General features: G+C 45.4%; 1 protein-coding gene across 2 annotated transcripts in view; it reads left to right on the top strand.

Annotated features, from left to right (window-relative positions):
* Positions 1-21,179, top strand: part of abca3b (ATP-binding cassette, sub-family A (ABC1), member 3b) — a 92,587-nt gene extending 71,408 nt beyond the window's left edge. Inside the window, exons 24-30 of one of the 2 annotated variants that reach the window (XM_041206223.1) lie at positions 1,086-1,214; positions 5,541-5,732; positions 6,617-6,804; positions 7,535-7,705; positions 15,218-15,402; positions 16,944-17,017; positions 18,528-21,179. In XM_041206223.1, coding sequence (XP_041062157.1) covers positions 1,086-1,214; positions 5,541-5,732; positions 6,617-6,804; positions 7,535-7,705; positions 15,218-15,402; positions 16,944-17,017; positions 18,528-18,659 — 1,071 coding nt within the window. In that variant the 3' untranslated portion in view covers positions 18,660-21,179. Of the gene's footprint in view, positions 1-1,085; positions 1,215-5,540; positions 5,733-6,616; positions 6,805-7,534; positions 7,706-15,217; positions 15,403-16,943; positions 17,018-18,527 lie in introns of those variants that run through there. The other variant, XR_005945292.1, reaches the window with a different exon arrangement.
* The last annotated feature ends 1,307 nt before the right edge of the window (positions 21,180-22,486 follow it).

Below are 22,486 nucleotides of genomic sequence, written 5' to 3'. Positions count from 1 at the left end.
AGCAAAGATCCCATAGTCTTTTTTTTACTGTTTTACAAGGCCAGGGAATCTCCAAAGCACAGAATCCCCCCCGCTCAAGAGATTAAGTAAATTGGTTGGAGCAAGTGGATTGGATTATCTGAGTTACCTTTTTTCTGATTCCTGAGAAGACTGTCATTCCCACCTTTGCCATCCGTAACCCAACTTGCATCTTTACCTCAACCCAATGAAAGTCTATCTCTGTCCCAGGCAAGTGGGGAGAACCTACGGGAGAGTATCCCAAGGAGAGAGGGAAGTTGGGGAGCGCCTTGAGGAAGAACCCAGGAATGGGGGTATGAGGGGAAACCTGGGGAAGTGGGACCAGATGTGGGGGATGATTTAGGGGAGGGGTGATCCAGCAAGGGGGAGTCTGGAGTCAGGGGGCACGGAGGAGGGGAGGACCTAGGGGAGGGGGGAACCTGGTTGTTGGGGGGATGGTGAGAAGGGGGAGAATCCTGAGGAGTGGGAAATGAGGTGGGGCGGACTTGGCAAGGGAGGAAAAACTCAGATGAGTGGGGGTACCAGGAAGTGGAGGAGGACCCAGAGGAGGTGGGGGAGACCCGCAGAGTGGGGAGTGGACCCTGGGAGTTGTTGAGGACCTTGAGGGGGAGGGGAGGAGGATCTGAACAGGGCTGAAAAAGGGCCTGAACTGAGCTGTGTGTTTGTTGATCCCTGTCAGTGAGCTCTGGCCTGGGGGAGGGTGGGTAGTAATCAATAACAGAGATTGTGCCCAAATACAAATCCAACAACTTTCAGTGAGAAATGGAGGGAAATGTCTGAGTTTGTGTAGATTGTTTGTGAAGTTTATTACACTGAGGCTGCAAATGCTGGAGTCATGAAACATAAACAGAAAGTGCTGAAAACATGTGGCGTCAGTTAGGATCTGTGGAGAAAAGAAGCAAGTTAACATTTCAAGAATGGACCATTATCAATTCTAATGAAGCATTAACGTGTCTCCTCCGCTGTCACACACTGACCTACCATGAGTTTCTTGCACATTCTGTGACTAGTAGTGTTTTGAGTGGTGTAGTAGATATGAACAGGCTAATGTTGTTGTTTTCTGCTAGGCTTCATTGTCGATAGGCAGGATCCCACATCTCATTGAAGATTCTGATGTCATGGAGGAGCGTTTGAAGATCGAGGAGACACCAATTTCCCAAATAGACAGCCCGTTGGTGATAAAGGAGCTCTCCAAGGTAGGTGCAATGTCTCTCCAACAATAGTGACATTGCAGCAGGAAACCAGCTATGCATTGTGAGAATGGGCGCAGTGACCTATCGAGGGGAGGCTGCTGGAGAAACTCCAATCTTTATCATTCAGTTTTCTGTTGGTTGTCTCAAGTCGCTGGAGCAATTAATCGCAGTGTAAGTCCCTTTAATTGGTCTGTATCCCACAGTGAGGTCCATCCCTCCAGCTGCCTCCTGTTCTGCAGTAGTAAAGAGCGGTGCACTTGAAAATGGAGCTCCCAGCAATGAGGGCTTCTCAGTCAATCGAAGCGTGACCTCCTGAACTGGCCCCTCCCCTGAGATTCATGCCTGTTATCCTCCTAGGTTAACAAGGCCATAAAAGTGCAAACCAAGCACTAGGCTTTATTCCTGGAGAGATAGAATTGAAAAGTAAGGAAGTATACTAAATCTGCACTCAACCTTCTTAGACCACTTTTACATAGGATTTAGGAATAGGCCATTCGGCTCTTCAAGCTTGCTCCACCATTCAATAAGATCATGGCTGATCTGGTTGTGGTCTCAGTTACACTGTCCTGACTGCCCCCCCATAACCCTTGACCCCACCGCCCCCCTTATCTATCAAAAATCTGTCTAACTCTGCCTTGAATAAATTCATTAACCGAGCCACCACTACTCTCTGGGGAAGAGAATTCCACATCCTAATGATCCTCAAAGAAAATATTTCTCCTCGTCTGCATCTTAAAAGGGAGATCTCATTCTTAAATTGTGTCCCCTGGTTCTAGTCTTCCCCCCGCCAAGTGGAAATATCCTCCTGATGTCTGTCCTATCAAACCCCCTCAGGATCTTATGTTTCAATAAGATCCCCTTTCATTCTTCTAAAGTCCCAATGGGAATAGGCCCAACCTGTTGAACCTTTCTTCATACGATAAACCCTTCATCCTAGGAATACGTTGAGTGAACCTTCTCTGAACTGCTTCTAATGCAATTATATCATTTTTCAAATAGAAAAGAGGAGCAGGTGTAGGCCATTCAGCCCCTCAAGCCTGCTCCACCATTCAATTTACGAGTACTGCATACAGTTCTGATTAACATATTAAAAGAAGAATATAGAGGCACTGGAGAGGGTGCAGCGAAGATTTACAAGGATGATACCAGAAATACATGGGTATACACATCAGGAAAGGATTGGCAGTCTGAGTCTCTTTTCTCCTGAGGAACAAAAATGGCTGAGGGGTGACCTAATAGAGGTCTTTAAAATTATGAAGGGTTTTGATAGAGTGAATACAGAGAGAGTGTTTTCTTTTATGAGGAAGAGCATAACTGGAGGCCCTCAATATGAGGTAGAAATCTAATGTCAAATTCAGAAGAAAATTCTTTCCCCAGAGAGGGGTGAAAATGTAGAACTCGTGACTACAGGGGATGGTTGAAGCAAATCGTTTAGCTGCATCTAAGGGAAAACAAACATATGATGGAGAAGGGATGCAAGAGTTACAATGATAGATTTAGATGAGGAAAGATGGGAGAAGGCCTGAGTGGATCATAAGAAATACTGTAGGAGCAGGAATAAGCCATTCAGCTCATCGAGCCTGCTCTGCCATTCAAAATGATCATAGTTGATCTGATTGTGGCCTTGACTCCACTTTCCTGTCTGCCCCCCCACCCCTAACCCCAATCACCCACCTCCCCCATAACCATTGACTCACATGTGTCTAACTCAGCCTTGAATATATTCAATTACCCAGCCTCTACTGCTCTCTGTGGAAGAGAATTGCAAAGACTAATGGCCCTCTGGGAGAAGAAATTCCTCCTCATCTCTGTCTTTAATAGGAGACCTCTTATTTTTAATAGGCGCCCCCTTGTTCTAGATTCCCCCATGAGACGAAACATCTTCTCAGCATTTACCCTTTTAAGCCCCTTCAGAATCTTATATATTTCAATAAGATCACCTCTCCTTCTTTTAAACTCCAATAAGGATAGGCCCAGCCTCACACAATTATTACAGCACAGAAGAAGGCTCAATCTTTTCTCATAAGACAACCCAGGCATGGGCTAGTTGGGCTGAATAGCCTGTTTCTGTGGTGTATATCTTATGTAATTCTATAAAATAAGAGGTGTTAAACAAATATTTTGTGCCTGCCTTTACAAAGGAAGACACAAATTACATACCAGAAATAGAGGGTAACTAAGGGGCAAATAAGAATAAGGAACTTAAGGTAATTAATATCTTTAGAGAAAACTATTGGAGAAACCTAAGGGACTGAAAGCCAACAAATCTCCAGTCCTGATGGCCTACCTCCTAGGGTTCTAAAAGAAGTAGCTGCAGAGATAATGGATGCATTGGTAATGATTTTCCAAAATTATCTAGATTCTAGAATGGTTCCACTGGATTGAAAGTTAGCAAATGGAACATCACTATTCAAGTAGGGAGGGAGAGAGAACTGAATGATTCCTTAGCAGTAGACAAACATTCTTCAATTGCTCTAGCTGATTGTACCTAGCCAGAATGCCATAATGAAACTGCATGTGCAACAAGGTGATGCTTAAACTCAAAGTGTTCAGGAGTTTATAACTTACCTTTATGCCATACTTAATGAGGCCACATTAAAAACTTGTGCAAACTTAAGGAATGCTCTTGTACATTTTTGTTCCCTTTAATGCTATTTAACTTATTTTCAATCGACTATGGTGGATCTGGTTGATTGCACTGACTTTGTTACCTCCCTCCATGTAGGTCACATTTGATGTTGCCTCCCAAATCCAAATCCCTGACTACCTTTCCTGCAACTCCATGTTTGAATCTGTTCAATCACAGATTTGCATAGAATGTACAGCACAGAAACAGACCATTCTGCCCACGTGGTCCGTCCCACCATTTATACTTTTCATCAGCCTTCTCCCACCCTTCTTTCTCTGACCTAATCAGCATATGCTTATACTTCTTTCTCCTTCATGTGTTAACACAGTTTCTCCTTAAGTGCTTCTATTCTAGTCACCTCAACTGAAGGATGTGAAGGACCTTGAGAGGTTGCAAGGAAGATGTACCAGGGATGAGGGATTTTAGTTACAAGGTTAGGTTGGAAAAGCTGGGTTGTTCTCCATGGAGGAAAGGAAGTCAAGGAGAAATCTAATAGCGGGATACAGAATTACGAAAGTTTAGGCAAGGTAGGCAAAAAAAGGCAGTTCCCATTAGCTGATGGTACAAGGACTAGGGGATACAAATTTAAGGTTTTAGTAAAAGAAACAGAGGTGTTGTGAGGAAGAACTTTGTTTTACACAGTGCAAAGTAATGACCTTGATCTCGCTGCCTACGAACATGGTAGAAGTGGAGACTATCAATGATTTCAAAGGAAATTGGATGAGCACTTGAGGGAGTTAAATTTGCAAGGCTATGAGGTGTGAACAGGGAAATAGAATTTACTGGATTGCTCTACAGAGAGCCAGCATGGACTCCATGAACCGAACTACATCCTTTTATGCTGTTTTGACCCTATAAAACAGGAAACAACAGACCAGATAGCCCGACATCAATTGTTGGTAAAACGCTGGTATCTTATTATGGATGACTTAACAACGCATTTTGAAAATCATAGTATAATCAGACAAAGTCAACACAGCTTTGCAAAAGGGAAATTGTGTTGTACAAATTTATTAGTTTTTTTGAAAATGTAACCAGTAGGGTAAATAAAGGGGAACCAGCATACGTAGTATACTTGGATTTCTAAAAAGGTGCTACAAAAAATATTAATAAACAAGACAAGGGCTCATGGAGTTGGGGATAATATATTAGCGTGGATGTAGGATTGGTTAATGGACAGGAAGCAGTGAGTAGGGATAAACAAGGTATTTTTAAGCTGGCAGGCTGTAACTAATGGTGTGTGAATCTTTGAAATTGTTACCCCAGAGGATTGTGGATGCTCTGTCATTGAATATATACAAGGTGAGATAGATTTTTGATCTCTCAGCGAATCAAGGGATTTGGGGGCGGGCCAGATTTAGGGGGCCAAATGGTCTATCCCTGTGCCTATTTTTTATATGCTCTACAGAAATGCAAGTCTTTCTTTCATTCATTATGGAATAACCAGCTTCTGCCCTATTTTTGTAGCTACGGTCTTGATGTGGCCGGTTCTTTTCAAGTGACCCCCAAGGCTTTAATGCTGGGTTGAGGATTGAGGATTTGCTGGGGGTGGAATGGCAAAGGGGCAATTTTAGGTCAAGAGGAAATGGCTGGGCTTTCTGATATTCAAGCTGGTCATTACCTGGCATTAACTCCCAGTTGTGTTTACATTTGTAGTGCTTAATGATCTCTTAGTCTGTAATTCACACTTTGTCTTTCAGATTTATCACAAAGAGTCAGTTTTTGCTGTGAACAAGATTTCTTTAGCTGTAAATAAAGGGGAATGTTTTGGATTGTTGGGGTTTAATGGAGCTGGAAAATCAACCACCTTCAAGATGTTGACTGGTGATGAGAAGATAAGTGGGGGAAATGCCTATGTCAAAGGTTACAGCATCCTGAAAGACAAAAAAAGGGTGAGTACTTGCCAGCCATTCAATAGTACATAGTGCTTACAGCACAGAAACTGGCCATTTTGTCCAGCTGGTCTATGCTGGTGTTTATGCTTAAATTCAACCGCCTCCCACCCTTCAGCATATTCTTCTATTTCCTTTCTCTTTCAGGTTGCCCTTAAATGTGTCTATACTATTTACCTTAACCACCTTTTGTGGTAGCAGTTTCCATATGCTCACCACTCTCTGGGCAGAGGTTTTTCTTAAATTTCCTGTTGGACTCATTAGTCACTGTCTTATATTGATGGCCGCTGGTTCTGATCTGCTCCACAAATGGGAACATCCACTCTATGTCTATCCTATCAAACCCTTTCATAATCTTAAACAGATCTATTGGGTCACCACGCAGTCTTCCCTTTTCTAGAGAACAGAACCCCCACCTGTTTAGTTAATCCTGGTAGGTATAACATCTTAGCTCGGGTATCATTGTGCTGAACCTCTTTTGCACCTTCTCCAGTGCCACAACAACTGTACAGTTAAATAGTGATATACACTACATTGGAGCTGACACCCTTTCATTTTTTGCCAGGGCAGTTTCTGGGCATTGCAGGTAGGTCATTGTTAACTGGACTGAGGAAGACAAGTGGGTAGTAAAGTATGGGAGAAGTTTCCCAGACAGGTCTTGGCTCTTGGCACCAGGCAGAGGGCGTTCCCATCCCTCAGGAGGCGGGGGGGTCGGGGGGGCATTCCCATCCCACCAGAGGGGAATGGGGTTTCACATCCCACCAGAGGAGGGAGTGGGGGGTTTCACATCTCGCAGGTGGACCGTGGGTTGCAGATCATGAAACCTTAGCCCACTGAGTTTTCTTTATTTCTTTGTTTTTTTTTTCCTCTCTGTTTCTGGATAGGTGCGGCAGAACATTGGTTACTGTCCCCAGTTTGATGCTCTTCTTGGTCACATGACAGGGCGGGAAACTCTATTTATGTATGCACGATTACGGGGCATTCCTGAGCATGCCATTACCCAGTGTGTGGATGATGTGATGCAGAGTCTCTTGCTCGAACCTTACGCCCAGAAGCTGGTACGGACATACAGGTGAGTAAAGCCAGGCCTTCACTACACCTCCTTACCCTTGCATTCTCTTCACTGTTCATTCATATTAGATGGAAGGGCTGGTGTTGGCGAATTTTTCTCAATGGCCATAAAGTTCACAGCACAGAGGAGGCCATTCAGTCCATCACATAATGGACTGCAGTGCCTTTCCTGATTCTGCCCGATTGCAAAACATACGGGGGTGATTACATAACTGAGGTGAACTTATTTGGGTTTGTTGGGTTGGGCTGGGGGCAGGTGGTAATGAAGGAGAGAAGGACTGTAGTCATTTTGAGGCCGTGCCATCCGTAGGCTTCCAGATCAACAACAAGGAAACTCCCAGGAGGGGAAGGAGGGAACCTTTTGCTAAGATTGCCAGTCTCTCTCTCTCTCTGTGCTGCGATTCCCAGTCTTTCAATGTGCTGTGATTTCTAGTCCCTCCCTCTGCTGAGATTCCTGGTTCCTCCCTGTTATGAGATTCCCAGTCTCTGCCTGTGCTGAGATTCCTAGTCTCTCCCTAAGTAAAGATTCCCAGCCTCTTTCCCTGTCCAGGGATTTCTGGTCACTGTCTCCCTTTAAAGAGATTCCTGACCTCTCTGTCTCCCTGTAAAAGAGGTTCCTGGCTTCTTCCAGTGCCAAGATTCCTGGCCCCTCTCTCTCCCCGCACTGAGATTCCTGGTCTTTGTCTCCCCGTGCTGAGAATCATGCTGCTGCTGGTTTTGTCCTGTCCTAGTGGTGGAAATAAGAGGAAGTTGAGTGCCGCAGTGGCGATGACCGGAAACCCTGTTGTCATCTTCCTGGATGAACCTTCCACCGGCATGGATCCCGTTTCCAGGAGACTCTTATGGGATGCAATGACCAGATTTCTACACAACGGGAAGTCTATTGTCATCACTTCTCACAGGTAGGCAGTTTGCTTCTCTGTTAGAGTACACTATCATTCATAATAACCGGAGGAGGCAATTCAGCCCCTTCAGCCTGCACTATCATTTAGATCATGGCTTATCGGTACTTTAATTCCATTTATCCACCTTGGTTCCATAACTGTTGGTGCTCTTGACGAACAAAAATCTTATCAATCTCAGTTTTTCAATTTCATTTGACCCCACAACGTCAATTGCTTTTTGAAGGAGAGTGTTCCACATTCCCATTACCCTTGTGTACAGCAGTGCCCTGTCATTGTCCCTGAACAGCCTGACTCTAATTGTAAGGTTATGCCCCCTTGTTCTGGATTCTTCCACCAAAGAAAATAGCTTCTCTCTACCTACCAAATAAAATACTTTAAAAATCATAAACACTTCAACCTAGCCATCTCTCCTTGACATTCAATGGTTATGAGGGGTAGACGGCAAAGTGAAGTTGAGTGCAACCAGATCAGCCATGACCTCAATGAATGGCAGAGCAGGCTCAAAGGGCCGAATGACCTACTCCTGCTCCTAAGTCTAAGTTCTTATGTTCATTACCATCATTGAATACCCATCCATAACATCCTCAGAGTCACCATTGACTAGAAACTTAAATGAACTAACCATAAAAATACTGTGGCTACAAGCGCAGGTCAGAGGCTGGAAGTTCTGGAATGAGTAACTCACCTTTTGACACCACAAAGCCTGTCCATCATCTACAGGGCATAAGTTAGGAGTGTGATGGAATAATCTCTGCTTGTCTGGGTGAATCCAGCTCCAACAACACTCAAGAAGCTTGACACCATCCAGGACAAAGCAGCCCACTTGATTGGCACCTCATCCACCATCCGTACACAATAGTAGCAGTATTTTTTTATATTCTTTCATGGAATATGGCATCGCTGGCAAGTCTGCATTTGTTGCACATCCCATTGCTCTTGAGAAGATGGTAATGAGCCCCCTTCTTGAACCTCTGCAGTCCATATGGTGTTGGTATACTCATGGTTGTGTAGGGCAGGAAGTTCCTAGATTTTGATCCAGTGACAATGGAGGAACGGCAATATAGTTCCAGTCAGCCTGGTGTGTGACTAGGAGGAGAGCTTGAAGGGGTGATGTTTCCATGTTTCCATTGCCATTGTCTTTCTTGGTATGGTTGTCCACCTTTTCACGTGAGGGGTAACTTTTCAAGTTTTTCTCACTCAAGGGGCTGATGAACACATTTCAGAAACATATTAAAAATGAGTTTCCAAAAAAATCAATGTCAAAGCAATAAATTGATCATTTTAAAAAGTAATTGATAAGAGTGACCATTAAAAAGTACCAGGCAGCAGAGCTAACCAATAAAACCTTAGTGGGGCATTCAGTGATTGTAATGCCATTGAATGTCAAGGGGAGACGGTTAGATTCTCTCTGCTGGAGATGGTCATTGCCTGGCACTTGTGTGGAGTGAATGTTACTTGCCACTTATCAGCCCAAGTCTGAGTATTGTCCATGTGTTGCTGTATGGACATGGACTGCTTCAAGATCTGAGGTATTGTGAATGGTGTTGAACATTGTGCAATCATCAACAAACATCCCCACTTCTGACCTCATGATAGAAGGAAGGTCATTGATGAAGCAGCTAAGATGGTTGGACCTAGGATACTACCCTGAGGAACTCCTGTGGTGATGTCCCGGGACTGAGATGATTGACCTCCAACAACCACAACCATCTTCCTTTGTGCTATGTATGACTCCCAAGATCCCTTGGCTTGATGGTGATGGTAGAATGAGTGATAGGCTGGACCAGGTTACAGATTGTGGTTGAATACAATTCTGTTGCTGATGATGACCCAGAACGCCTCATGGATGCCCAGTTTTAGCTGCTAGATCTGTTCTGAATCTACCCCATTTAACATGTTGGTGATGCTACATAACACAATAGAGGGTATCTTCAATGTGAAGACTGTATTTCATCTTCACAAGGACTGTGCGGTGATCATTCCTACCTATACTGTCATGAACCGATGCATCTGAGACAGGTAGATTGGTGAGGATCAGGTCTAGTAGGTTTTTCCCCCTTGTTGGTTCCCTCACCACTACCTGCCAGAAGCCCAGTCTGGCAGATACATCCTTTAGGTGATTCTTTGATTCTCGTTTATGGGACAGCTCTCCAAATTTTGGCAAAAGTCCCCAGATGTTAAAGAGAATTTTGTAGGGTCGACAGGACTGGGGGTGCTATTGTCAATTCCGGTGCCTAAGTTGATGCCAGGTGATCCATCTGGTTTTGTTCCTTTCTGACTTTTCTGCAGCAGTTTGATACAACTGAGTGGCTTGCTGGGCCATTTCAAAGGGTACTTAAGGCTAACCACATTGCTGTGGGTCTGGAGTCACACATAGGCGAGACCAGGTAAGGAAGCCAGATTTCCTTTATAAAGGACATTAGTGAATCAGATGCGTTTGTATGACAATCGATGATAATTTCATGCCATCATCACTGAGATAGCTTTGAGTATTGCTGAAAAAGGAGTCATGTCTAAGCTTTTCATCTTGTCCTGGTCAGGACACTTGCAAGAATATCAATATAAGGTGGAAAACAACAATTTATACTGTATCTGAAGAGAGTGCTGATTGGTTGGCATGTGGCATTGCCATGGAGGATGCACCACTGATGGTGACTGAGTTAACTGCCAGGCATTTTTTTGAAATTTAAACCAGGCTGCTTGACCCTGATTGGTCAAGGCATTGCCCTGAAGAATGAGTCAACAAATGGCTGTCACTTATTTTGTTTAGCTGAAAACAGGCGCATTGTGTGTACATGTTCTGTATGTCTGCAAAGAACAGGGCCCGGTGTATTAATATAGCTTCCAATACACACAAATGTGCCACATTACGAGCCCGACTGACAAGCTTAAATTGGTTGTCAGCGTAATTTTTAGCACACTGAGGATTATTTAACAAATGTTGTCCAATTGCGGTATTACATCTTATGTTGGACACTGTTTGAATTTTGCAAGCACAGGCTGGCTGGTTGGGGACAGTCTGTACCCTGAATGTTTTGAACAACAGCTGGGACAAGCAGTTTGATATGATCCCCCAGTCTTTGGGATGTACTGCCTATATACCCAGCATCACACTGGCACTGAAATTCATGCACCACATTACTCATTTATGTGATAGGCAGAATGTCCTACTGGCTTGACGGCAACATCCCGTTGCTGGCATATACCACTTGTGCTGCTACTACATAGTAGCAGTGTGAAACAGCTAGCTTCACCTGTTACTCAAATTTTTGAGATACCTTGCCCTTCCAGGGTAATCTGATAGACTGGCTACTTTTCAGGGCTGACCAGTAACAGTCTTAGGCCTGTTCATGAGTTTGCGTGATATACAGCACAAAATGATTTGATCAGAGTAGCCATTATCCTGCAGGATGCCTTTGATGCACCCTATTTCAGCTGTGTCCTGATGAGTGCAAGACGAAAAGCTTAGACATGTATATTTTTCAGCAATATCTAACTTCTGTACTACCAATTGACTATTTGTATACCTGACATAGCTTTCATTTCTATTTTTTATCAATTAATTTAAATTTAATTAAATTTAAATTCCACCAGCTGCCATGGTGAGAGTTGAACCTTTAAATCCGTGTCCCCAAAGCATTACTGGTCCAGTGACATCACTACTATGCCACCATCACCTATCAGCTGCAGCAACTCGCCATGGTTCCTTTGACAGAACCTTGCAAACTCAACCATCCAGAAGGACAAGGACAGCAGGCACATGGGAACACCACCACCAGCATGTTCCCCTCCAAGTCGCACACCATCCTGACTTGGAACTATCTTGCCTTCCTTCACTGTTGTTGGGTGAAAATTCTGGAACCCCCTCCCTAACAGCACTGTGGGTGTACCTACACCACATGGACTGCAGCGGTTCAAGAAGGAAGTTCACCACCACCTTCTCAAGGGCAATTAGGGATGGGCAACAAGTGGTGCCTAGCCAGGGATGCCCACAACAAATTAAAAGAAAAGATTCTATCGCCCCTTGCTCTTTATTACTCTGTGGAATACAAGCCTGGTCTATAAACTTCACCAGCTGACCTTCTAGAATAGAACAGATAGCAGAGAATGGTTCAGACTCTGAGAACATCAGAGGTTAATCATATCATCCACATTTGCTGTCTGCCATTTTCCACAATGGCCATGAGGATTTTAGTTTTCTGTTGGAATTTTTTTGTTTCCAGCCTTCACCTCTTGCCATGTTCTAGGAGCACAAGTGAATCCTCATTAATGTCCACCACCTACATTAATTGTATTCAATTGTATGCAGAACCATCAAGTCTATGCAACACAAAAACAGAATTACCTGGAAAAACTCAGCAGGTCTGGCAGCATCGGCGGAGAAGAAAAGAGTTGACGTTTCGAGTCCTCATGACCCTTCGACAGAACTTGAGTTCGAGTCCAAGAAAGAGTTGAAATATAAGCTGTTTTAAGGTGTGTGTGTGTGGGGGGCGGAGAGATAGAGAGAGAGAGGTGGAGGTGGGGGGGGGGTGTGGTTGTAGGGACAAACAAGCAGTGATAGAAGCAGATCATCAAAAGATGTCAACGACAATAGTACAATAGAACACATAGGTGTTAAAGTTAAAGTTGGTGATATTATCTAAACGAATGTGCTAATTAAGAATGGATGGTAGGGCACTCAAGGTATAGCTCTAGTGGGGGTGGGGAGAGCATAAAAGATGTAAATAAATAAATAAATAGGTTTTTTTTTTCTTTTTCTCTCTTTATAATGGAAATGGGTGGGAAAAGGAAAATCTATATAATTTATTGGAAAAAAAAGAAAAGGAAGGGGGAAACAGAAAGGGGGTGGGGATGGGGGAGGGAGCTCACGACCTAAAGTTGTTGAATTCAATATTCAGTACGGATGGCTGTAAAGTGCCTAGTTGGAAGATGAGGTGTTGTTCCTCCAGTTTGCGTTGGGCTTCACTGGAACAATGCAGCAAGCCAAGGACAGACATGTGGGCAAGAGAGCAGGGTGGAGTGTTAAAATGGCAAGCGACAGGGAGGTTTGGGTCATTCTTGCGGACAGACCGCAGGTGTTCTGCAAAGTGGTCGCCCAGTTTACGTTTGGTCTCTCCAACGTAGAGGAGACCACATTGGGAGCAACGAATGCAGTAGACTAAGTTGGGGGAAATGCAAGTGAAATGCTGCTTCACTTGAAAGGAGTGTTTGGGTCCTTGGACGGTGAGGAGAGAGGAAGTGAAGGGGCAGGTGTTGCATCTTTTGCATGGGCATGGGGTTGTGCCATAGGAGGGGGTTGAGGAGTAGGGGATGATGGAGGAGTGGACCAGGGTGTCCCGGAGGGAGCGATCCCTACGGAATGCCGATAAGGGTGAAGGGAAGATGTGTTTGGTGGTGGCATCATGCTGGAGTTGGCGGAAATGGCGGAGGATGATCCTTTGAATGCGGAGGCTGGTGGGGTGATAAGTGAGGACAAGGGGGACCCTATCATGTTTCTGGGAGGGAGGAAAAGGCGTGAGGGCGGATGCGCGGGAGATAGGCCGGACACGGTTGAGGGCCCTGTCAACGACCGTGGGTGGAAAACCTCGGTTAAGGAAGGAGGAGGACATGTCAGAGGAACTGTTTTTGAATGTAGCATCATCGGAACAGATGCGACGGAGGTGAAGGAACTGAGAAAATGGGATGGAGTCCTTACAGGAAGCGGGGTGTGAGGAGCTGTAGTCGAGATAGCTGTGGGAGTCAGTGGGTTTGTAATGGATATTGGTGGACAGTCTATCGCCAGAGATTGAGACAGAGAGGTCAAGGAAGGGAAGGGAAGTGTCGGAGATGGTCCACATGAAAATGATGGAGGGGTGGAGATTGGAAGCAAAATTAATAATCCCTTCCTTGACCTCTCTGTCTCAATCTCTGGCGATAGACTGTCCACCAATATCCATTACAAACCCACCGACTCCCACAGCTATCTCGACTACAGCTCCTCACACCCCGCTTCCTGTAAGGACTCCATCCCATTCTCTCAGTTCCTTCGCCTCCGTCGCATCTGTTCCGATGATGCTACATTCAAAAACAGTTCCTCTGACATGTCCTCCTCCTTCCTTAACCGAGGTTTTCCACCCACGGTCGTTGACAGGGCCCTCAACCGTGTCCGGCCCATCTCCCGCGCATCCGCCCTCACGCCTTCTCCTCCCTCCCAGAAACATGATAGAGTCCCCCTTGTCCTCACTTATCACCCCACCAGCCTCCGCATTCAAAGGATCATCCTCCGCCATTTCCGCCAACTCCAGCATGATGCCACCACCAAACACATCTTCCCTTCACCCCCCTTATCGGCATTCCGTAGGGATCGCTCCCTCCGGGACACCCTGGTCCGCTCTTCCATCACCCCCTACTCCTCAACCCCCTCCTATGGCACCACCCCATGCCCACGCAAAAAATGCAACACCTGCCCCTTCACTTCCTCTCTCCTCACCGTCCAAGGACCCAAACACTCCTTTCAAGTGAAGCAGCATTTCACTTGCATTTCCCCCAACTTAGTCTACTGCATTCGTTGCTCCCAATGTGGTCTCCTCTACATTGGAGAGACCAAACGTAAACTGGGCGACCGCTTTGCAGAACGCCTGCGGTCTGTCCGCAAGAATGACCCAAACCTCCCTGTCGCTTGCCATTTTAACACTCCACCCTGCTCTCTTGCCCACATGTCTGTCCTTGGCTTGCTGCATTGTTCCAGTGAAGCCCAACGCAAACTGGAGGAACAACACCTCATCTTCCGACTAGGCACTTTACAGCTATCCGAACTGAATATTGAATTCAACAACTTTAGGTCGTGAGCTCCCTCCCCCATCCCCACCCCCTTTCTGTTGCCCCCTTCCTTTTTTTTCCAATAAATTATAAAGATTTTCCTTTTCCCACCTATTTCCATTATAAAAAAATACCCACTAGAGCTATACCTTGAGTGCCCTACCATCCATTCTTAATTAGCACATTCGTTTAGATAATATCACCAACTTTAACACCTATGTGTTCTATTGTACTATTGTCATTGACATCTTTTGATGATCTGCTTCTATCACTGCTTGTTTGTCCCTACAACCACACCCCCCCCTCCACCTCTCTCTCTCTCTCTCTATCTCTCCGCCCCCCACACACACACCTTAAAACAGCTTATATTTCAACTCTTTCTTGGACTCGAACTCAAGTTCTGTCGAAGGGTCATGAGGACTCGAAACGTCAACTCTTTTCTTCTCCGCTGATGCTGCCAGACCTGCTGAGTTTTTCCAGGTAATTCTGTTTTTGTTTTGGATTTCCAGCATCCGCAGTTTTTTTGTTTTTAAGTCTATGCAACATGTCCCTATAATTTAACTCTTGTAGCCTCAGCAGTATTCTGGTGAATCTAATCTGCAGACAACTAATATATCCTTCCTAAGGTGTGGTGCTCAGAATTGAATGCAGTACTATGTTTCTATTACATGCTGTAATTGGTCTTCAATAAGACTGCACGCTGTGTTTCAGTATGGAGGAGTGTGAGGCACTCTGCACCAGGCTGGCTGTGATGGTCAACGGTCAGTTCAAGTGCCTCGGGAGTCCCCAGCACCTCAAGAGTAAATTTGGCAGCGGATATACGTTACTGGTCAAAATCCACGGGGATAAACCTGATCTCAAGCCTTTCAAGAACTTTATTGAAACATCATTTGAAGGTAAAGACCTAACTTCATTTGGATTTCCCTACGTAAACCGCTCATTAAATAGGAAACTCTCTCTCTCTCTCTCTCTGTTACACACACATTCTCTAACATAACCTTGCTGTCAAACTCTCTCTCACACTCTAATGCTGTCACTCATTCTTACTCTGTCTCTCTCTGTCCCTCTCATTCACTCTGTCTCAATTTCTTTCTGAATCAGTGTGTGTTCCTCTCTCTCCATATCCCTCGTTCCCCTTCTCTGCCTCTTTTTTCTCTCCCCTGCTCTCTCTCTCTCTTGCGGTCTTCTGCACCCTGCCATGCCCTCGCCCGCCCCCCTTGCCCGCCCTCTCGTGCTCTCCTTCTGCTGCACCTCTCCCCCCACTCTCCCACTCACACATGATTGCGCGCTCTCTCTCATGCTCTCAGTTTCTCTCTTTCACACACAAGTGCTCTCTCTCATTTTGTCAAGCAATCCCTCTCTCATGAGCGCCCCCCCGCCCTCGTGGCCGGCCCCCCACCTCGTGGCCCCCCCCCACTTCGCGGCCGGCCCCCCATCTCGCAGCTGCCCCCCCCTCGTGGCCGCACCCCCCATCTTGCAGCTGCCCCCCCTCTCGCGGCCGGCCCTCCCTCTCCCTCCCCCTCCCTCTCTCACCCTCTCTCTTTTTCTCTCTCTCTCTCTCACCCTGTCTCCCCCTCACAATCGCTCAAGCATTCTCTCTCTCACAGTCACTCACGCACTCTCTCTCCCTCTGTCTCTCTCGTGCGCCCTCCCTCTCTCACGGTCTTTATTGCTCTCTCTCACGCACTTTCCGTGGATAGGAGAATCGCTCTCACATTCTATGCTGTATCACTTGACCTTGGGGATTGTTATAGGGTAGGAAGGATGTTGCTTTTGGCCTCAGTGCCCTGGGCTATGGATTGAAAGAATCTTCAGGGTCTCTGCTCATGCCTGTATTTCATTAAACTCTGTTCAAAATGTGTGGGCATTGGATAATGGGACTAGAGCTAGCTATGATGTGTGAAGACAAGAAGACATTGAGATCTAGAGAAAGCATAGTTCAGTGACAGGGCATTGTGACATGAAGTCTGTTTGTTCACTGACAACTGATTTCATTGATAAAATGGGCCCCATCCTGATGTTTTTAGTTTTGTTCTCAGGATCTGGGCACCATTGAAAAGGCTGCGCTTATTTCCAATTCCTGATTGCCCTGCAGGCATTGAGAGTTGACCACACAATTGTGTGGCTGAAGTCATCTGTGGGCCAGATCAGCTAAGAATGGACATAAGTGAACCATTTGAGTTTTTACGACAAGCCGACGTGGTGAGACCGTCGGTATCTGTGCACAAATGATCAGATTTATTGAATGTAATTTGCAGTTTTCCTGCTGAGCTTTGAACTCAGTCACTTCTAGTACCCAGTCACCATACCCAGGGGGTGTGTACCTGGAATGGTTAAGGAGCCCATTTCATTGGTTATTGTTTGTCCTTTTAATATTTATTATGTCATTTTATTTTTATTTCTGGCTCTAACGTCCTTTTGTTTCATTGTTTGACAGGCAGTATTGTAAAAGATGAGCATCATGGAATGGTGCATTACCACTTAACCAGCCAAGACTTGACATGGCCTCAGGTAGGTTACTTTGTTTGACTGGGATCCTGGGAGAAAAGATTCACAACTGTCACTGCACCAGAAGCTTCCAGAGAGAGGCTGCAGGAAATGGCCCAGCATAGGAACAGGAGGCCATTCAGCCCCTCAGAACAGCAGGAGGCCATTCAGCCCCTCAGAACAAGAGGGGGCCGTTCAGCCCTGCATCTGCTATGTAGGAACAGGGAGGGGATCATACAGCCTCTCAAACCTGTGACACCACTCAATCAATTGTTTTAGCATCCACAACCTTTTGGGGAGAAAGTTCCAGATTCCCACTGCCCTTTGTGTGAAGAAGTGCTTCCTGACATCACCCCTGAATGACCGAGTTCTAATTTTGAGGTTATACCCCCTTTTTCTGGACTCCCCTACCAGGGCAAATAGATTCTCTATATCTACATTGTCAATTTGTTTAATAATTTTAAACATCTCAATCAGATGGGAATACAAACCCAATCTATACAACCTTTCTTCCTAATTTAACCCTTTGAGCCCCAGTGTCATTCTGGTGAATCTGGTGATGACTGTGTCATCTCTATCTCCTTCCTGAGGTGCAGTGCCCAAAGTGATGTACAGTTACTCCAGATTAGATCTGACAAAGGCTCAGTACAGCTGAAACTTCACTTCCTCACTATGAATCCAATGCTCTTGAGTTAAAGGCCATTTGCTATCAGTCTTTTTGGTTACTTTGCATACATATGCACCAGATTTTAGTAATGTGTAGGCGGACACCTAAATCCTTTCGGTCCTTCACAGATTTAGTGTCTCAACAACAAGAAATATTCTGATTTGTCTTTCAGAGATTCAAAGTGGGTGACCTCACATTTCCCCACATTGAACTCCACCTGTCAAGAGTTTTGCTTATATACTTAATCTCTCTGTGTCCCTTTGTAATTTCCTGCTCCCATTTACACAACTTCCTGTACATCCAAGAACAGCAATTAAAGAGAGGAGCGAGACTCAGTGTTCGGAGTGTAGATTTGGCCCCAATTTTAACAGGGGAGTCATTGCAAACGGGGAAGGTGGACAGGCCGAGGATGTGGAGGCCATGCTGAACTTTAATAAAATACTGCAACAGCCAGTGGTTCGTGGGGGAGAGAGCGGGAGCTCAGGACCATGATCAGGGTGTGGAGCTAACATGGAAGGCCAAAGGCTTTCTTATCAGGCCCAGAGGAGAACTAATATTACTAACCCATCAATAGTATTCATTATTAATTGAGTTATTAAACCATCTCACTGCTCACTGCTTGCTGATACTAACCCATCAATAGTACTCACTGTAACTGAAAATACTATCGATAGTATTCATTCCTTAGCTGATATTAACCCATTGATAGTGCTCACAGTAACTGAAATTACTAACCTACCGATAGTGTTCTTGCTGACGTGAACCCTTTGCTCACCAACAGCTAATATTACTAGAAGCTCGAGCTTGTAATTGTCATGCTTGCATGTAAATGGAGAATCACTTCCATTTTCCTCCCCTTGTTTGCAGATTTTCGGCACACTAGAAAGGGCCAAGGAGGAATACAATATCAAGGATTATTCGGTCAACCAGATCTCCCTCGAGCAGGTGTTCCTCAGCTTTGCTCAATTCCAGTTACATACAGCAGAAAGACCAGATTAGCACTGATCAAACTGAGCTCCTGTACTAGTCCCTGACCATGAACTCACAGGAGGTGGGTTACACGTACAGGAGTATTTCTATATGGGGTGGGGGAAACAATGTATGAGAAATGAAAATCCAGAGTAAAGTTAATACTGATTAAAGCTGAGAGGCCCGAACTGTGCTGGAGCTGGGTGGGTTCAGCACGTGCTGGAGCTGGGCGGGTTCAGAAATGTGCTGGAATTAAGGCCTCCAACTCTCAGGTCATGACTAGGCAGAGCTACAATACTCAGTCAGGGTAAGAAATGGCTGCAGGCCTGGAGTCCTTGGTGTTCCATACTAGTTTTGCTAAATGTGAGTGGGATTATATTACACTTGAGATAAACCCATTTATCCAATTGTCTTGTCCAAGACAAAACATCATAAAATCATCAGAGCAAACATGGCTTATGAATTGATCCATATACACCCATGCCCCATGTATCATGCAGTTGGATCTTTCTGTTCCCTGATTCTCTCTTGAGGATCAAGTTACAGTTGTTCCTGTTATAAAACTGGAGCCCTCTGCATTCAGGTCTGAATTCTGGTCCTGCCCCAGCTATAACACAGGGCTGGCCTCATACCAGATAATAGCTTGTTACTAGTAGTGATCCTAGAGTTGTGGTCTTTATTAATAATGATCCTGCTCAAGTTGTGGATCGTTAGTCAAGACCAATATACTGAAAGAAAAAGAACAATACTAAAGATGCTGGAAATCAGAAATAACAGTGAATGCTGGAACTACCCAACAGGTCAGGCAGCATCTGCGGAGAGAGAAACAGAGTTAATATTTCAGATTGATGGCATTTTGTCAGAAGTGAAAACATTGGAACATAGGACTTAAGAGCAGGAGTGTGCCATTCAACCCTTCGAGCCTGCTCCACTGTTCAATAAGATCATGGCTGATCTGGTTGTGGTCTCAATTTCACTTTCCTGTCTGCCCTTCACAGCTCATGACTCCCTTATCTATCAAACTCTGCCTTGAATAAATTCAATAACCTAGCCTCCACTACTATCTTGTCTATGTTGTTGGTACCAACATGGACCATGACAACCCTGAATCCTCCCTCCCATCGTCCCCTCCCCTGCAAGTTCCCCTCCAGTCCCAAGCATATGTCCAAAACCCTGGCACTGGGCAGGCAAAACAGCCATCTGGACTCTCTCAGCTACAGAGAATTGTGTCAATCCCCTACTATACTGTCCCCTACTACCATTACATTCCTATTAACTTCCCCCTCTTGAAAGGCTTCCTGTACCATGGTACCAAGGTCAGTTCACTCATCCACACTGCAGTCCTGCTTTCATCCCCACAAGCTCTGAGAACCTCAAACCTATTGGACAATTGCAAGGGCTGAGGTTCCTCTACTTCTGCCTCACTTGCAGTCACACCCTTCTTGCCCTGACCACTGACCAAATCAGAAGACCCTAACCTATGGGGTGTGACCGCCTCCTGGAACAAAGTGTCCAGGTAACTTTCCCCCTCCGTCAGTGTCTGAAGCTCGGCCTCCAATGACTCTGAGCTGAAGCTGCTGGCACTTAATACAGACATGTTTTCCCTGGATCACACTGGTATCCAGGAATTTCCACATTCTGCAGTTGCAACACATCACTTGCCTTGCCATCTTTATTACATGTTAATTACTCTGTTATTACTTAATTTATAATTAATAAACCCTACTACTCCCAATGAGCTTTACTATTAGTAAACCTTACTATGACTAATGAAACCTTACAATTACTAATAAGTTACACGAGCTTCAAAAGATAAGTGAGCAAAATATTCACCAACCAATCACTTACCTCCTTCCCTCCTCCCTCAGTGCACCAAATTTCCTCACTCACCAAATTCCCAAAATCCAACAGGCTTTAAGCTAACACAGAGGCAGGGAAATAAGGGAGCAGACACTGTCAAGATAGACCCACCAGAGATGATGGCACAGTGGTATACAATCAGGAGGGAGTAGCCCTGGGAGTCCTCAACATTGACTCCGGCCCCCATGAAGTCTCATAGCATCAGGTCAAACATGGATTAGTTACCAACTATCTGCTTTATCCTCCCCAAATCCCACCAGCCAACCACTCCTCCTCATGAATCAATGCCCCTCCATGTTGAACACCATTTGGAAGAGGTACTAGGGGTGACAATAGCACAAAATGTACTCTTGGTCTATCATCACTACTGGCTGAGCCCTAATGGATATGCTGCTAGACTGGGTCTGTGGCAGATGGTGAGGGAGCCATAAGAGGGAAAAACCTACTTGACCTCCATGCTCACCAGTCTACCTGTCGCAGGCGCATCTGTCCATGGTAGGAGTGACCACTGCACAGTCCTTGTGGAGACGAATTCCAGCCTTCAGATTGAAGATACCCACCATTGTCTTGTGTGGCACTACCACTGTGTTAAATGGCATAGATTTTGAACAGGTCTAGCAACTCAAAAACTGGGCATCAATGAGGCGCTGTGCGCCACCAGCAGCAGCAGAATTATATACAACCACAGTCTGTAGCTCAAGAAGCAGGACAAATCTGACCCAGCCAATTACTGCCCCATCAATCTATTCTCAATTATCAGAAAAGTGATGGAAGGTGTCATTGACAGTGCTATCAAGCAGCACTTACTCACTGACACTTTAGTTTGGGTTCCACCATGGCTACTCAGCTTCTGACCTCATTACAGCCTTGGTCCAAACATGGACAAGAACGCTGAACTCTAGAGGTGAGGTGAGAGTGACGGCCCTTGACATCAAGGCAGAATTTGACCGTGTGTGGCATCAAGAGGCCCTAGCAAAACTGGAGTCATGGGAATCGGGAGGAAACGCTCCACTAGTTTGAGTCATACCTAGCACAAAGGAAGATGGTTGTGGTTATTGGAGGTCAATCATCTCAGTCCCAGCACATCACTGCAGCAGTTCCTCAAGGTAGTATCCAAGTCTCAACCATCTTCAACCGCTTCTTCAATAACCTTCCCTCCATCAAAAGGTCAGAAGTAGGATATTCGCTGAAGATTTCACAATGTTCAGCACCATTTGTGACTACTCAGATACTGAAGCAGTATGTGTCTATTTGCAGCAAGACCTGGACAACATTCAGGCTTGGGCTGATAAGTGGCAACTTAAATTCATGCCATACAAGTGCCAAGCAATGACCATTTCCAACAAGAGAGAATCCTACCATCTCCCCTTGACATTCAGTGGCATTGCCATTGCTGAATCCCCCACTGTCAACATCCTGGGCAGTTACCTTGACCAGAAACTGAACTGGCCTACCATATACTGTAACTACAAGACCAGTCAGAGGCTAGGAATCCGGTGGTGAGTAACTCACCTCCTGACTCCCCAAAACCTGTCCACCATCTACAAGGCACAAGTCAGGAGTGTGATGGAATACTCTCCACTTGCCTGGATGAGTGCAGCTCCAACAACACTCAAGAAGCTCGACAACATCCAGGACAAAGCAGTGCACTTGATTGGCACCCCATCCAGCACTTCCTCCACCACTAACATAGTTGGAGCAGTGTGTACCATCTGCAAGATGCACTGCAGGAACTCAGAAAGGTTCCTTCAGCAGCACTTGCCAAACCTGTGACCTCTACTACCAAGGAGGACAAGGGCAGCAGATGCATGGGATCAATCTGACTTGGAACTATAACGCCATTCTTTCACTGTCACTGGGTCAAAATCCTGGAACTCCCTAACAGCACTGTGAGCGTATCTACATTACATGGACGGCAATGGTTCACGAAGGCGGCTCACCATCACCTTCTCAAGGACAATTAGGGATGGCAATAAATGCTGGTCTAGCCAGAGACA

Source organism: Carcharodon carcharias, chromosome 15 (assembly GCF_017639515.1).
Source record: "Carcharodon carcharias isolate sCarCar2 chromosome 15, sCarCar2.pri, whole genome shotgun sequence".
Classification (NCBI taxonomy): Eukaryota; Metazoa; Chordata; class Chondrichthyes; order Lamniformes; family Lamnidae; genus Carcharodon; species Carcharodon carcharias.
This window is presented reverse-complemented; position numbering and strand designations above follow the sequence as displayed.